Source organism: Callionymus lyra, chromosome 14, assembly GCF_982586985.1.
Source record: "Callionymus lyra chromosome 14, fCalLyr1.hap1.1, whole genome shotgun sequence".
NCBI lineage: Eukaryota > Metazoa > Chordata > Actinopteri > Syngnathiformes > Callionymidae > Callionymus > Callionymus lyra.
In genome coordinates, this window is record NC_141831.1 from 23,336,010 (window position 1) to 23,350,938 (window position 14,929).

General features: G+C 38.4%; 1 protein-coding gene and 2 non-coding genes across 3 annotated transcripts; 2 read left to right on the top strand and 1 right to left on the bottom strand.

Moving 5' to 3' along the window:
* Positions 1-2,398: 2,398 nt before the first annotated feature.
* On the top strand, positions 2,399-8,101 carry nherf4b (NHERF family PDZ scaffold protein 4b). The gene is made up of 11 exons (XM_087807506.1): positions 2,399-2,462; positions 3,645-3,663; positions 4,474-4,538; positions 4,603-4,802; positions 4,867-5,071; positions 5,961-6,097; positions 6,159-6,363; positions 6,436-6,632; positions 7,350-7,529; positions 7,594-7,770; positions 7,844-8,101. The coding sequence occupies exons 1-11, from the start codon at positions 2,447-2,449 to the stop codon at positions 7,862-7,864; spliced, it is 1,422 nt and encodes a 473-aa protein (XP_087663632.1). The 5' UTR covers positions 2,399-2,446; the 3' UTR covers positions 7,865-8,101.
* Positions 8,102-8,296: 195 nt separating this feature from the next.
* On the bottom strand, positions 8,297-8,369 carry trnaf-gaa (transfer RNA phenylalanine (anticodon GAA)). The gene has a single exon. It is a non-coding gene; the product is annotated as a tRNA-Phe (tRNA).
* A 375-nt stretch (positions 8,370-8,744) lies between these two features.
* On the top strand, positions 8,745-8,817 carry trnaf-gaa (transfer RNA phenylalanine (anticodon GAA)). The gene has a single exon. It is a non-coding gene; the product is annotated as a tRNA-Phe (tRNA).
* The last annotated feature ends 6,112 nt before the right edge of the window (positions 8,818-14,929 follow it).

Sequence of the window (14,929 nt, forward strand, 5' to 3'; positions counted from 1 at the left end):
TAACATCCACAATTTCAGTTGCCACAGGATGTAACTCCATTGCTCAATCCTAAAAACCAGATGTAAGGGCAATGGGTCGTCCATTCAGCAGTGGATTGCTGAAGTGGCAAAAAAAAGGTCCTTGATGATGAAGTCAACACAGGCGTTTGCCTTCTTTTTATATTTGAATTACAATTAAAGCACGTTTAGAAATGAATGGGCTCGAACGATGGATGACCAAATATGAAAATATGTGGTGGTAGGGAGAAGAAAGTCTTGGCCTGCTCCTCTGGCTGCTACAAAGCAACACGACCTTAAACAAGAGTAAGCAGTTGGATAAACAATTTCTAATTCAGGCTTCAGTTGAAATAATTAGAATTTTATACTTGTAGTTTAAAAAAAAAAGAAAAATAATTCAGCATTTGATCAGACTAGATCTCAAAATAGACTCCAAATGATCCTGTTTAGTCTTGTACAAATCAGTTTCCTTCCTTTACTATAATGTTTTATTTGTTAATTAGCTTTGTACACATTTTTAAGATTATTATGTTTGAATCATACATGATATATATACTTTTACATTTATTTATTTTCCAGACTCTCATAACAATTAATACAAGTCGGGTCAGAGCCCTGGACACAAATAAACCATACATTCATTCATTGGTTGCCATTAGTTAAACACAGACCCTGCATTACTATCACAGACACCCAAAAAGACAGGCACATATATATGAGAAATAAACAGGTTTGGATGACAAGTGTTATAAAAACTATAGTATGCAGGGGAAAGTCTCGAGGGGGTTCAGTGACAAAAAGGTAAGTGTCCCTGATACACATGTTTGACCGTTAGTACACTCCACTTTGGCAAAGGTTCAGGCCCAGATGGGAGCTGAGACTCTTTCTGTGGCTGAGTGTTTCCTATGAAGGAGACACTTGGACTTGGTAGCCATTATTTGATATTCCTTAGATGCCTCTTCTGGTTTCACTCAATATTTGAACGTGCAGCTTAAGGTAAAAACGATGTTTGCCATTTATAGCTTATATCACGCAATCTTTTATATTCATGTGCCTTTTTTTATAATCAACCTTATACTATTAAAATATAATTTCTTTGTTTTCTTCAGTTCACCTTTTTCTTTTACATTATTCTGACAAACTAAGCAATATACATGTATGTGAGTAAAATCAACACAATCGTTTTTGGAATGTTTAATATATATATATTTTAGTTTCTCTTTCTCAGTCCAATGGAATTCAATAATAAGTGCCAAGTAACTTTCATTAGCTTCCGTCCAAACCTTTGAACCAGTTAAGTTACTAATTGACCTGAGGGCCTTTGTACCCGGCAACCTCACACAGGCCTGTTAATCCCTTTACATTCAAAGCTGTAAGAGCTGAGACAGGAAATACTTTTATGTGAGATATATCTATTTTATTGATAAATAAATAATAATTTAATCGTGTAAAAAAATCATGCGGTCTTACTTACGGCTCAATAAAAAGATTAATATTACACTTTTTTATTATTAAATATTATTTTATTTTTTTTAATGTATAACGTATTAACTTGGGATAAGTAATGGTCAGATCAGTTTATAGATCAAATTATTTTTGGTTAGGACTGCCATCTAGCGGTTAGAATTCCGACTGACACAGTCGTTACGTCACAACGTTTAGTGACGTGTGTTCTGCCCATGTTGACCCACCCTTAATGCTTTTTTTGGAAATTGAAGGACGAAGCGATTCCACAAAAAACTGTTTTCCCCAAGATAGTGAGAGTAATCCAAGTGAATAAAATAAATATGGCTCCCCCTAGTGACAGAGAATTACAACCGCAATGTAGTGGAACGTTTGTTGTCACCTACATCAGGGTCCCCAACGTTTTTTTGCACCCCCTATATTATAAAATAATGCGTATAGAGTTTTTGTTTCACTCATTTTCACTAGTTAGCAGGTTCATTTCAATTAACTCTTGACTAATTTTACTTTGTAGAAAAAAAAACATCTTATTTTAAAGCAGAACACATTCCAGACATGAATAACCAATAATACATTTTCATTTATTTCGGTAAAAATTTCTCCTCACTTCAATATAAAATGGTTAAAGGCCTTCACAGTGTGTCACTCTTGCTATCTCCCAGCCCCCCTGCAGCATGTGTGTTTAGTTTTGTAACTTTTAAACTGGCACTAACCTTGGTGCTCACATTCAGCCTTGTCCTGATCTAACAGTGACACGCCAACCCACTTAAAACTGACAACTATATAAATATATGTATATTCAAAGACAATACATTCAATCCTTCATATACATCGACAATGTGTGTGTATTTTTGTGAGAACAGCATTTTCTCACACTGATGAAGTATCAAAAGTGGGAGGAGACTGAGTGTGTTTGTGTTCACGACGAATGTTTGAAGTGAAGTTCAACACAAAAGTCCATCTGTGACCACCACAGAGAAACAAGATGAACTCAAGCGCAGGTACGTTGATATTTTACACCTTTTACGTCCGTCCACAGACATGACTGTTCATGGGTTTGGTATCATCGTTGTTTCATATATGTTTACATTGTTACCATTTCAAGATGCTGGTGTGATTTGTATAGTAAAATCTTATTTTTGAGAGAAAAAAAATCAAATTGTGTGTTGTGCGTGTCAAAATGTCTGAGATTATGTATTTACTTGTGTGTTATTTAATAGTTTGATAAACCTGTTAACCATCAATTTACAGAATATGTGACTTAACTAAACCTCTTGATGGAAAAAAAGGTAATCTTAACAGTTCAATCTCGTAATCGTACCATCTGGACCGCGGTTCTGATGGTGTCATCATGACTTACTTTAATTCCAAGACCATGGTTCTCTGATGGGAAGTGGTTGTTGGTGCTTCCCAACCCTTTCTATTGAGTTGCCAGTCTTTGTATGTTCCCAAGAAAACCTTTCTTTTATGATACATATTTCCACATCAATGTTTTATCAATTAAACTTACTGTAGGCTGTTGCTCCTAAGCTTTAGAACGATCTTCCTCTCCTTGCGCTTGATGGATCTACTGACTCCTTTAAAAAACATCTTAAGACATTTTTATTTGTTCACGCTATCCTCAATTTTCTGGAACTCCTGTTGTATTATCAGTTTTACCTTGACCTTTATAGTATATACTTTATTGAGTATTGTTTTGATTGTTTAAGCGCTTTGTGACCCTGGTCTGGAATAGCGCTATACAAATAAAAATGACTTACTTACTTACTTACTTACTTAAACAAGTGACAGATATGTGTCTCGGTTTGTGTTTCATTTTCTTATCCAAGTTATATTCTGTTCTGTATTCCGACTATCTGTCGTGTCTTGAACAGCAGCGTCATTAGACATTCTCACCGTCCGTGCACACCCCTGATTTGATAAGGACAAAGGCTAGAGATAAACGAATGCTCTTTTATGGTGCTTACAGTCAGCACTTATTCTGCCAGAGAAGGTTTTCTGTTGCCGTCCCGTCAGTCAGAAGGCTGCACAGAGATTCGCACTTCTGTAAGTCGACAGCTTTTTGGTTGCTGTGTTGTTTTTCTGAGTCACATTTCATGCTTGAAGCTGAGGTAGACAACCAAGAACAATCCGTGTGTTGTGATATTTCGATCTGTTAACTGCTCTTTTTCTGTCTTGTCAAGGTTTGGTGGAGTTTAAAGAGTAAGTGTTTGCTTCCCAATTGTGTTTCATGTACCGTTGGCATTTAATTGTATATATGTAGCAGAGTTTAGGGTAATACTAACTAATTTAACATAACATGATATACATTACATTACTTTTGGCACAGAGCAAGTTGTCAAGATAAGGTGCCGTTGATTAAATGTGGATAAATTAGAGATGAATACGTACAGTTGTCTGACATGTGTTGATACTATCAATTTTATTACATTTAGCTGATTATCTGTCTTATCTGAAGAGACGTGGCTTTTGGAGAGAAGGTTTAGTCTTATCGTGCGCTGTAATGGCGCGTCAAATAAAGACATTGTAAGCGTTTTCTCACGCCCAATCCCGCTCAAATATATTTCATGTATGACAGGAGATAAAAAATAAAAGACATCATTTATTATCGCCTAGTGTCGAAAAAGTTAATGGGAAGATTATTTCTGTATAATTGTAATGTATGTTTTTATTGACTCGCGAGCTAGCAAGCATGGGCAGGATTTAACTGTTTTGTTGCCCTTCCCTTCAGCTGTATAATTAGACACATTTTAAAGCATTTGAAAATATAATTGGTAGCAATGAGCTGACTCGTCCGGAACACACCTGAGTCAACCACACATTAAGTTCTAGCAAGCTTCACTCCATTTTTTTTACCAGGATTCCAGAAATGATAAGTGGATCCAGATGGTATTTTGAAACACTACTTTTAAGTTATAATCCATTTCTTGTTCTCATAAGTGTGTTTTGTGATATTCTACTTCCATATATTCTGGTCATACATTATTGAGTTTCCTTCTTGACTCCTCACAGAAGGTTTACGTTTAACCCTAAAGAGGGAATCGACAACCCAGCGATGGTCATCTCAGATGACGCAGGTATGTTTTTAAACTGCTCTCCGGTCGCTGTGGAAAAATGACTCACGGCTATTTGTTTCTCCAGGACACAGTCCTGGATTGTGTGTGCTGAAAAAAGATGAGGACGAGTCGTTCGGCTTCCACTTGCAGGCGAGAAAGGGGCGCTCGGGTCACATAGTGAGTAAGGTGGTGCCGGGAGGGGTCGCCGATAGAAGTGGACTTAACAATGGGGACAGACTTCTGGAGGTCAACGGCTGTTTTGTCAATGATGCCTCTCATTCTGAGGTGAGTCTCTGATGCACACGTATGCACAGGATGATGTCTTACCTAAATCTGCTTGGACTCTCAGGTTGCCAGGAAGATACGGCTAAGTGGACACAACGTGTGTTTGTTAGTCTTGGACGGTGATGAGTGCGAGAGTGTGGAGGCCAGAGGGCAGAGCCTGGAAGATCTGGCAAGAGCCTGTGAAGAGAAGGGACGCAAACTGCCCCGACTTTGTCACATCACCAGAGATCCTGCCACAGGCTTGGGGATCAAGTTCACCGCCGTGGAAGGTAATATAGACGACGTGATTAAACATAAATCACATGTGTCAAACTCAAGGCACGTGAGGCCAATATCAAGTAACTTTGGGGGCTGATAAGATATTCATGATAAGTTTTATCATAGTTGTAAGAAACTTGGATTTTCTCCAATGCAGATGTTTGCAGTTTATGAGAGTATACCAGTTCAATTGGAATATTGAGTCAATGTTGAAATAATTAAATGTTTATTATATAAATTTGAGTAAAACAATTAAATGACCACATTTTTTTATATTCATAGAATTTTAAATTCAGTATTCAGTTTTGTGGTACTATTAAAGAATACCAACATTTACATTTAATTATTGTAATTAGAATATCTAAGTCTAAGTAAAAAATAAAAATATTTTTTCAAATATTCAAAATGCTTTGTTCAATTACTAAAGGGATAAAATGAAATTCTAACTTATTGAATTCAATTATTTACTGAAAACAAATTTAACATTTAAATGTGTAAATTCAATATACTCATGGCACTGACGTACAGATCTAGGGCCACATACGGCTTGTTCGTATTATTATGTATAAACAACGATGGGAGATTTGCTTAATTATTAAAGCAGAAGTTTCGAACTCAATCACAAAAGGAGACACCATTTAATAAATATTTTTAACAACTTATAACTACCTTTTACACAGAAATCTACTTTTATTTCTGAGACAACCATCTGGAGAGTGACATGAAATGAGGCCCACTGACTCAGGCCTACAGTTTGATTTAAAGTATTGTTTTCTTTTTGATAAGGTTTGGACTTATCATAATTGCTGTGATTATATCATTGTGAATTGTGGTCATTTGTTTCTTGATCTAAATAACGAATTGATGTGGTAAATCTCTGTCCGTCAACTCCCTCTGAAGGCAACAAGAGTCGCTTCTCTGTGGGTTTGCTGGACGGAGGAGCAGCTGAGAAAGCCGGGGTTCACAAAGGAGATCTTTTAGTCTGGATAAATGGAGCAGCGGCGTCTGATCTCACCCCCTCTGCTCTCAGCAGGATGGTACTTTGCCAGTTTGTGCTCCCTCCTGTTACTGTTTGACCAACGTCAGGCTTGTGTGCAGATGAAAAAATGTGGAAGTAGCATCACCATCCTCGTGATCGATGGTGACAGTGACGAGATATACAAGCAGAAGAAGATGCCGGTTCTTCCTAGCATGGCACTCCCTCAGAATCTGCCTTACATAGCCAGAAAACTGAACCTGACCACAGACTCTGGGTCCTTTGGTTTTGTCCTGCGCCTGGAGAGGACACCATTGGGACGCACAGGTAGGTGCCAACACAAGCAGATGATCAAAAGTTAACAGGAAGTTTTTGACACTCAGCTGTTCTGCACTAAAGCTCACGTTATACACAAGACAAGCGAGGATGACAGTCCGGCCACCGAGGCAGCCATGAGGAATGGAGACGTGCTGATGGAGGTGGACGGAGAGTGGATTGAGTCGCTGACACACGATGAGGTCGTGGAGAGAGTGAAGAAGAGGAGTCAAGTCTCTCTGACCACCATCACCCCTCAAGGGCTGGACTTTTACAACCAGGTTGGTGATGAATGTGTTAGATAGTGGAGCATGAACATGTTCAAATGAATACAAACATACTAGGAATGCCTATTTTAAAAAGTACTTTTGAGATGCTCTTATAAGTAGCTCAAAATATATTTGGAACGTTTGGAAAAGGCTTTCAAAATATTTTGTTAAAATTTCATTGTAGGAAGACATGGACTATACGGCGCCACTTGACTTTATGATTTAAAATTTATTTTTTTAATTATACTTCACATCTAAAATAAGCAGATTAAGGTGGAAAATATATACATAAACTAATGAATAGCTATGCTAAAGTGTTTTAATATAATTTAAGATGTGGAATATTACGTTGTGGAAAATGAATATCTATAAAAAGTTTAAATCATGATAAAATCTTTAAAAAAAGGTCCATAGTACAAAAGATTAATCCCAATTGTATGTATTCAAAGGCACGATATAAAGAAGTGTTCTTTTGGTTTTTAGTAAATATATTGAAAAAGAGCTAATGAAAAAAGTTTTTTTTATTTTTAAACTAGCATGTTTTCTTGAAATACATAATGTATTTATATAATTCTTTCTTTCTTTTTTTTTTTTACTATTTTTTACAAAGGAATTTTGCTTCCACTGTATATTGACTGAAATGTGTAGCTCAAAATAATGTGTAACTTGCATTTTATCTTCACCCTACAATCATGATCATTGTTTCTTCTGTCACAATGTTTCCTACAGTTGGGTCTCTCCCCTCTTCTCTTCTGCGATGATGACTCTACCCCCCTGAAGGAGAACAAGAGCTGGAAAGCTGTCTCCAAAGCGGATGGGTCGCGGCTGTATAACCTCAAAAAAGGCCCACTGGGGTATGGCTTCAACCTGGGATACTCCCCTCACCATCGGTGGACATTTATCCGTCAGGTGGGCATGGAGGCTGCAGGACAACATATCACAGACGGGGATGTTTAAGTTGATTCTCTTGTAGGTGGTCAAAGGTGGTCCAGGCCAGAAGGCGGGACTTATGCTGGGAGATGTGGTGTTGGAGGTGAATGGACAGAGTGTGGGAGACAAGTCTTTAGAGGAAGTGATGGTACTGATGAAGAATGGGCCACGCTCTCTTTGCCTGCTGGTTGTGGATCAGACACAGGAGTTTACACACAATGTAAATATACATATCGCTCAACTAGACAAGATCGAAAATACAATACCCTGAGTTTACCGTTTTTTTCTTGCAGAGAGATGACACCCGCTTGTAAGAGCCGACCCTTGGATTCATGACGATGATCGTCAAGTCTACTTTCCTTTTTCATGATTGTGTGACCATGAGTCGACAATAAGATGAAGCCGATACCTCGCTGTCATTGTTAACTTGGAGAATAGTTCATCTTAAGATTAAAAAAAAACTTTTTTCATCGAAAACATGTGTTTGACTGACAGTGATAAAGATCACATTTATAAACAGTTAAGTGTCACGAAGCAAATAGAGAATACAGAAAAATTATTATAATATAAAATGGACATATTTGTTGACATGGTTAATAAAGTTTATTTATATCTACATGTTTTGTGACTCATGATTTATTGGTGTTGAAACAACATATTTATATTATATTGTGTATATTATACATACTGCAGTAATATGCTAAACAGACCACCCCTTGGTATAAGAAAGAAAATTGATACCAATCTGCCGAAACCCGGGATCGAACCAGGGACCTTCAGATCTTCAGTCTGACGCTCTCCCAACTGAGCTATTTCGGCATATATGATTATGTACTATCAGTAGTTTTCGAACAGGTGGCGCACGACCGTTTATTTAGTACGGTTGCAGATTAGGGGCTTAAAAAAATGAAAACTATAGATATAATGGAGTGTATTCTGGGCGTGTATTCGTTTGAAAACCACATCCAATACAGCAGTTTAAAAAGTTGTCAAAATAAGTATTACTTTTACAAAAGACAATATTAACGTCTGCTATCAAAGTCAATGCAACTATGTCTATGGACATGTGTCAAAAATAACTAGTTTTTCAGTACAACAACAATCGCTATTATAAAAGCCTTGCACTTTCAATACTAAATTTAATTGTGTTGAGATGTAGGTGGAATAATGAGTTCACTGAGAGGGTGTATGACAGCCGAAATAGCTCAGTTGGGAGAGCGTCAGACTGAAGATCTGAAGGTCCCTGGTTCGATCCCGGGTTTCGGCAGAATGGGTCAATTTTTTGCTCTGATTTGATAGAAAAAAAGTTATCAATATGGATGTTTTGTCTTTTAACTGTGTATTATTTTGCAAAAGGCACTGTACAAATAAAACTTAATTACTTACTTAAAAACACAGATTTACCTTATTTTAATTATATTATATCTTCGTATAAAGAACAGGAGTTAATCTAAGGATCTCCAGCAGATGGTATTGTTATATAATGTTACATAAGGATAGACTAGGTTTTTAATTCGAAGAAAAGATAAACTTAAAATACTTAATCAATTAAAGAATAATTTAGAAACAACTGAACTAACTATTAAAAAAAAAGGTTTTTATCATAGAAAGAATTAAAAAATATTTTAAATATAACAATTAATACAAGTATTCTTAATTAAAACCATAAGTTCTCAAATAATTCATTTTGTCACTGTTTCAGTGTTTTATACACCCACACCTGGTTTCCAGACTTTAAGGTCCTTCCTCTGGAGTGGGGATCATAGGCCCTCCTCTCTCGGACCCCAACACTGTCTCGGGCCTTGTGACCATAGTCATGTCTGTGGAACTAGTCAATCTCTCTGAGTCCACAGGTTCCAACAGGGTCACCAAACTCCAAGTCCTCTAGAGTCCACAGCTCTCTTTCAAAAATCATAGTAGCAGGGTTTACAATGGAAGTTGGATCCCACAAGAGGTGGTTGACTATTCCAGTCCCTTAGATACTTTTTGCAAGCTGAGTGGCCCAAGTACAGTTGGAACGCTCCACCACACCCCTGCTCTGATCGTCAAGTGGGGTATTTTTTGTTCTACTCATCTTAAGTCTTCTGCAGACCTCACAAAACAGCTAGGACTCAATGTTACGTTCTAGTGAATAACTGGTGGCACCTACCAAAACATGATTGCTAATGTCGGAAAGGGCCCAAGGATGTCTTCTCGTACTCTCTCTATTAGAGCCCCCACAAAGTACTGTTGAAGTGAGTGGTTATCCTGCAAGTATACCCAGAACTGTTGCAAGGCCAAGACCGTCGCCAATAGCCCATGAAAGGTGACATAGTAGTAGTGCTTTGCCCAACTGATGTTGGCCACCTATTGTTCTCCATATACCCCACGCTGAGTACAACCCCAACAGCCAACCTTTCTGGTATTGTGTCCACAAAGAAGGGCTGCTGTGTGTGTGAGGATATGCTAACCATGGAGCTTTAGGGTTCAACTGTAACCAGGCCGATCTGCAGGTAACTTCTCTGGTCTTCCCCGCAAGTCTCTATTCAATAGCTTTCTTGAGTTCAGACCTTTTCCCCTCATGGTTTGAAGCGAAATCCCACAAAAGGCTGCTCACATACTCATTTACATTTGCTCACATGTTAAATTATGAATCTCTACAAGTTGAAAGGTTTTGTAGAGCGTTAGACTGAAGATCTAAAGGTCCCTGTTCGATTCTGGGTTTCTGCAACGTTGTGTCCTTTTTCTTTTTTTTTTACAAACGGTGGTAAATAATTATATCGACGTTTTCTGATGAAAATACTGATTCGTTTTATTTCAAAAGTTGAAAGTACAAAAGATATATAAAGTGTCTCCAGCAGATGGTGCTGTAACATAAGGACACACAGGATTTGTTTTTCAAAACAATTTTTCTTTAGTATAAAGATAAACTTAAAACGCTTAATGAATTATAAATAATTCAGACACAACTTAAATAAGTTTGAATTAAAAAATAAATATTGATTAATTAATTAATTAAATTATTCTATATAATTCTATATAAATTACAATAACAAATCTTAATTAAAATCGGATGAATTCTATATTCCTTTTGTTATTGTTTGAAAATGTATTCATAATAATTGTTCAATGTGGTCATTAAAAATATGCAAATATTCATTCATGCTTTGATCATTGTTGACTATGTTTGATTTTTTTTTAAATTTGCTTTCAGATGTGTAAGTACAAATTTGGTGTGGAACAGAAAGTGTTTGGGCACGTTTTCACTGTGCCCTGTCCTCGCCCTTCTCATTTTAACACTTGTATGGATCTGGACACACAAGCTGCTGCTGTGTTTGTTGTCTTTAGGGATTCTTCCGTTTGGTCACAGTGACCTCTGAGTATCATCACGGCGAACATCAGTATAAAACAGATGACAAGCTTAATTATAACCAGATAGCCGAGGGGAAAGTAAGCTGTCCGACAAGAGACTCCATGATGTTTTCGCTTGGCTGCTTGTGATTTCCCAGCAGTGGTCCTCCCTTTTCACCACACACTTCACTTCTCCCCACTGCTCGCTGAAGGCCAGAACACGCCAGTCCTAATAAATCCTCCAGTGGGAATGGCGGCAGCAGCAGGCCAGCATTCTTCAGGAGCCAGCACTTTCCCTAATCTGCCCTGGAGATGGAGCAACAGTTGGCCGGGGCGCAGGGCAAGAGAGGAGACAAGAGGGCTCCCCAGTGACAGGAGAAGGATTTGTTTGTAAAAACACTGGGAATGTTGGAACTGGTTGCAGCCTTGCTCAAAGTGTGTGGAGGCTGATGTTGGCAGATGTGCTTTTAGTGAACATGAAGGAGCGCTTGCAGAGTGGTCAGCAATAACAACACAATCATCCAGCTGACAGATCAAAGACAGAACGAAGATTAAAAAGGAGGAAAGACTTCACAGATGTTCACACTAATGTAATGTATTGGCCAGTAATGACGCAGAACATTTATTCACCTTCATAAACTGCTAACTGGCGTTTCATACACAGCTGCGTTAAAAAAGTGTAATTTCATCAACATCTTGTAAATGTGCATCCCATTAGAGGAGTGTGAAGGTGGTTAACAGATGAGTGTGTGACAGCGGCTGCTTAGAAAGAGCCTTGTTTGTCTGCTTTTAGCTGACACAGCCTGTGTGGGCTTTATAGAGGTGATCAGGCCCCGGTGAATGGATTCCTCTCTGCTGGTTTCTTGTTTCAATTGATTGCTTTAATTTGGCCTTTAATGAGTTGAATGCCTCCTGCCTGCAATTAGTCGGTGGGTGTTTGCGTGTCCGTGTGTGTGTGTGTGTGTGTGCGTGCGTGTGTTAGTGGCCTGTGTTTAATTACAGGAGCTGATGGGTGCTGTGTGGCCCAGCAGGAGTCGGCAAGAATGAGAGGATCTACAACCCTTCTTGGCATCGGCCCCACCTTCCTACCTTGTGTGTCTGTGCCAGGACTTAACCTAATAGCTTCCTGTCCCCAGAGAGCCTCCAGGTTTCTTTTACCTTCACACTTACCCAGGCTTGTGACCTGCTGAGCTCCAGCCGACCTGTCTCCGACACATTTTTTACAACTGTTAATTGTCTTTAACATTTAGTAACCACAATTTACACTCATTAATACTATTGTTGAATTACTGTTTTTATTTATTGATAGTGTTCAGTCATTACATTTGGAATCAAGAAAGTTTTGAAGGTTAAGTCATTGACTTGTGTTCTCATTTAAACAATAACAAATAATTCAAACTTTATTTAATTCTAACTAAAGTGTAATAAAAATGAACTCTTTCAGTTGTTATTGTTGCTAGACATTCAGTCTAGTGCTGCATTTTACTCAACTGACACTCAACTAGAATTCCTCTGCATGTGCATTTGATTAGAAAAACAAGGGAAAGAAATGAATGAAACTGCTGTCTCTGACCTTCTTTTTCGTCATCATAGGGGTCGTGGCGAAAAAGAAAAAGGTTATGTAGTGTTGTTACTTGTTATTAATATAGTAGTAATGCAACTTATATCAGTATTAATGATAATAGTAGTAGAATAGATGGTGATAGTAATACTATTATCAGCAGTACAGTAGTAACTAATACTTGAAGTAGTAGTTGTAGTAACAGTGAAATAGTAGTTATAGTGGTAGTTGTGAAGCCATGGGTGTCGTGGTAGAAGTACATTGATGGGTGTACTTGTACTTGCTGGAGCTACAGAAGTAGTAGTGGTAGTGGTTCTTGAAGTAGTAGAAGGGGCGGGAGTACAGTTAGTTGTAGTAATTAAGTGATCATGATGTTAGTGGTACTAGAGGAAGTTGTCGAGGTAGTCTTACAAGTATGGGTTGATTGACAGCTATAGCATCATAAACAATATCAGGAATAATCATGTGGGCTGTCGAGGAAATACAAGGAAAGAAAGAGGAAATAGAGTGTCGTGATCTGCAGGCAGCCAGATGGTGGTTCATGTCCTCAACCGTCCTTTGTCTCTCCTTTGTCTCCCTGTCACTTTGTTTTTGGTTGAATAAAATCATGCACGCTCATCAGGAGAGGAGGCCGGGACACGAGCAGCAGAGGCTGCCTGTGGGCCAGTGCTGCTGCTGCTGCTGATGATGAGGATGATGGTGATGATGATGATGGTGGTGCTTGTAGACGGTGAACACTGTGTTGTGAATGTAAATGAGCTTCTGATATACCTCTATATCTCTCCTCATCTTCCTCCACCTCAAGGTCCTCCAGAGCATCACACCCTCTCCCACCTTTGTTTAAATCATCGTAACAAGGTGCACTTAGCACTCTGCTGTCACACACACCCTGTCAAAACGCCCGCTTTATGGCACTATCGGCATGCAGATGACTTATGAAAGATGCTTCCATATCCACTGACGTTCAGCTGGAGATCAGGAAGATCGTGAGCGAGAACTAAAAACCTTTGATTGATCGTCCAGTGATGTTCGAAAGCGTGACAGCTTCTCTTCTTTCCTACAGTGAAATGGAAGCAGCAGATCTTATTTCAATCGAGATCAAGGACTTCAACGTTTGGCTATCATGAAAGAGAACCCCCGTGACACGCCTCTTTACCTTCAATCTTTGATGATCTTCCAGTCTCATGAATCACCGTTTGCATCCACCAAACTCTTCTACAGTTGTTTCATGATTAGAAGAAGTATTATTGCTCACAATTCCCAGAACTGCAGCGGGCCGAACCTCCACCTCGGCTTCATTATCTTTCAGCTGTTTCATGCTAATTTGGAACGCAGGCTTGTTAACAGAGACGTGATCACCACCACCACACCTTTTTGTTTTCAACACGCCTCCAGCAGATCGGCTTTTGTTGATCGTCAAAAGCTAATGAGGCTCTGATATTCTTCCTCATCCACTGTGAAGAGATGTTTAGTTAGTTATTTTTAGCACATGTAAACACATTCAAACGTACACTTGTGTTTTATCTTCGCAAACACACAGCATAAATGAATAATTGACAATACTTATTATGTTTTATCAGCCAAAAGGTCTTGAGCAGCACCGAGCTAGACATTTTTATCACGTCACTATAAAGGTCTGCTGGTCTTTACAGCCCAGGAGCCTTGTGTTGTGATCTCTCCATTTAAAACGACCCATTCTTTTAGCACCACATGAAGTTAAAGCGCCTCTAAAATCCTTGTCCCTGTCTAAAATCCTTGCACGGATTTGCTGCGTTTGTCAGTTGTGCGACCTCCATTAGCTACTGCTTCTCCACAAAGTCAAACTCAGAAAGGACTCGGAGAAGGTGAACGTCTGCCAAGCGGTTCTATCAATTACTGTATTGTTTATCACTGCTTGAGCTGGGAATGAAGTGTAGGGTGTACAGAGCATGCCTCCCGGTGACTTCAGATCAGGTACAGATCTGTGAACTGTGTTACTACAGTAACATTGATTTAACAAAAAGAAACAGTTCTTTGCTTCAGAGAGAGGTCGGATGAACAGATTAATGTGAACATTTTTGTTTTCTCTCCTTGTACAAGTAAAAGTTGTGGGACTTTTAACCAACTCTGATCTCCGTTCTTTGTTTAAGTTTCAATCATATTCAACTGATATTACCAGGCAGCTTGAAGGACTTGTATGTCCCAAACCAGTGTTCATGAACCCCTGATGTTTCAGGTCATAAAATAAAAACAATATATATTGTCTTTTTTATTAATTATTACTGTCTGAAAGGTGTTGTATTCTTTTTAAAGATTGTATTTTCTCAGTGGTAACCAACCTGGTGCAAAAAGGTTGGTGACACCTGCTCTACAGTAACATCATTTTAATTTCAGTTAAGTGTACTGAAAAACGAATTACTATTAAAAAATAGTGAAAGAAAAATTGGTCTAATGTATTCTAAAACACACATGTCAAACTCAAAAGCCCTAGTCTATGTGAACTATAAAT

Bases quoted from the DNA above. Each gene is read 5' to 3' on its own strand.
- nherf4b (XM_087807506.1), top strand. The intron at 5,072-5,960 runs GTAATATAGACG...CTCCCTCTGAAG, and splicing joins CAAGTTCACCGCCGTGGAAG to GCAACAAGAGTCGCTTCTCT. The intron at 7,771-7,843 runs GTAAATATACAT...TTTTTCTTGCAG, and splicing joins CACAGGAGTTTACACACAAT to AGAGATGACACCCGCTTGTA.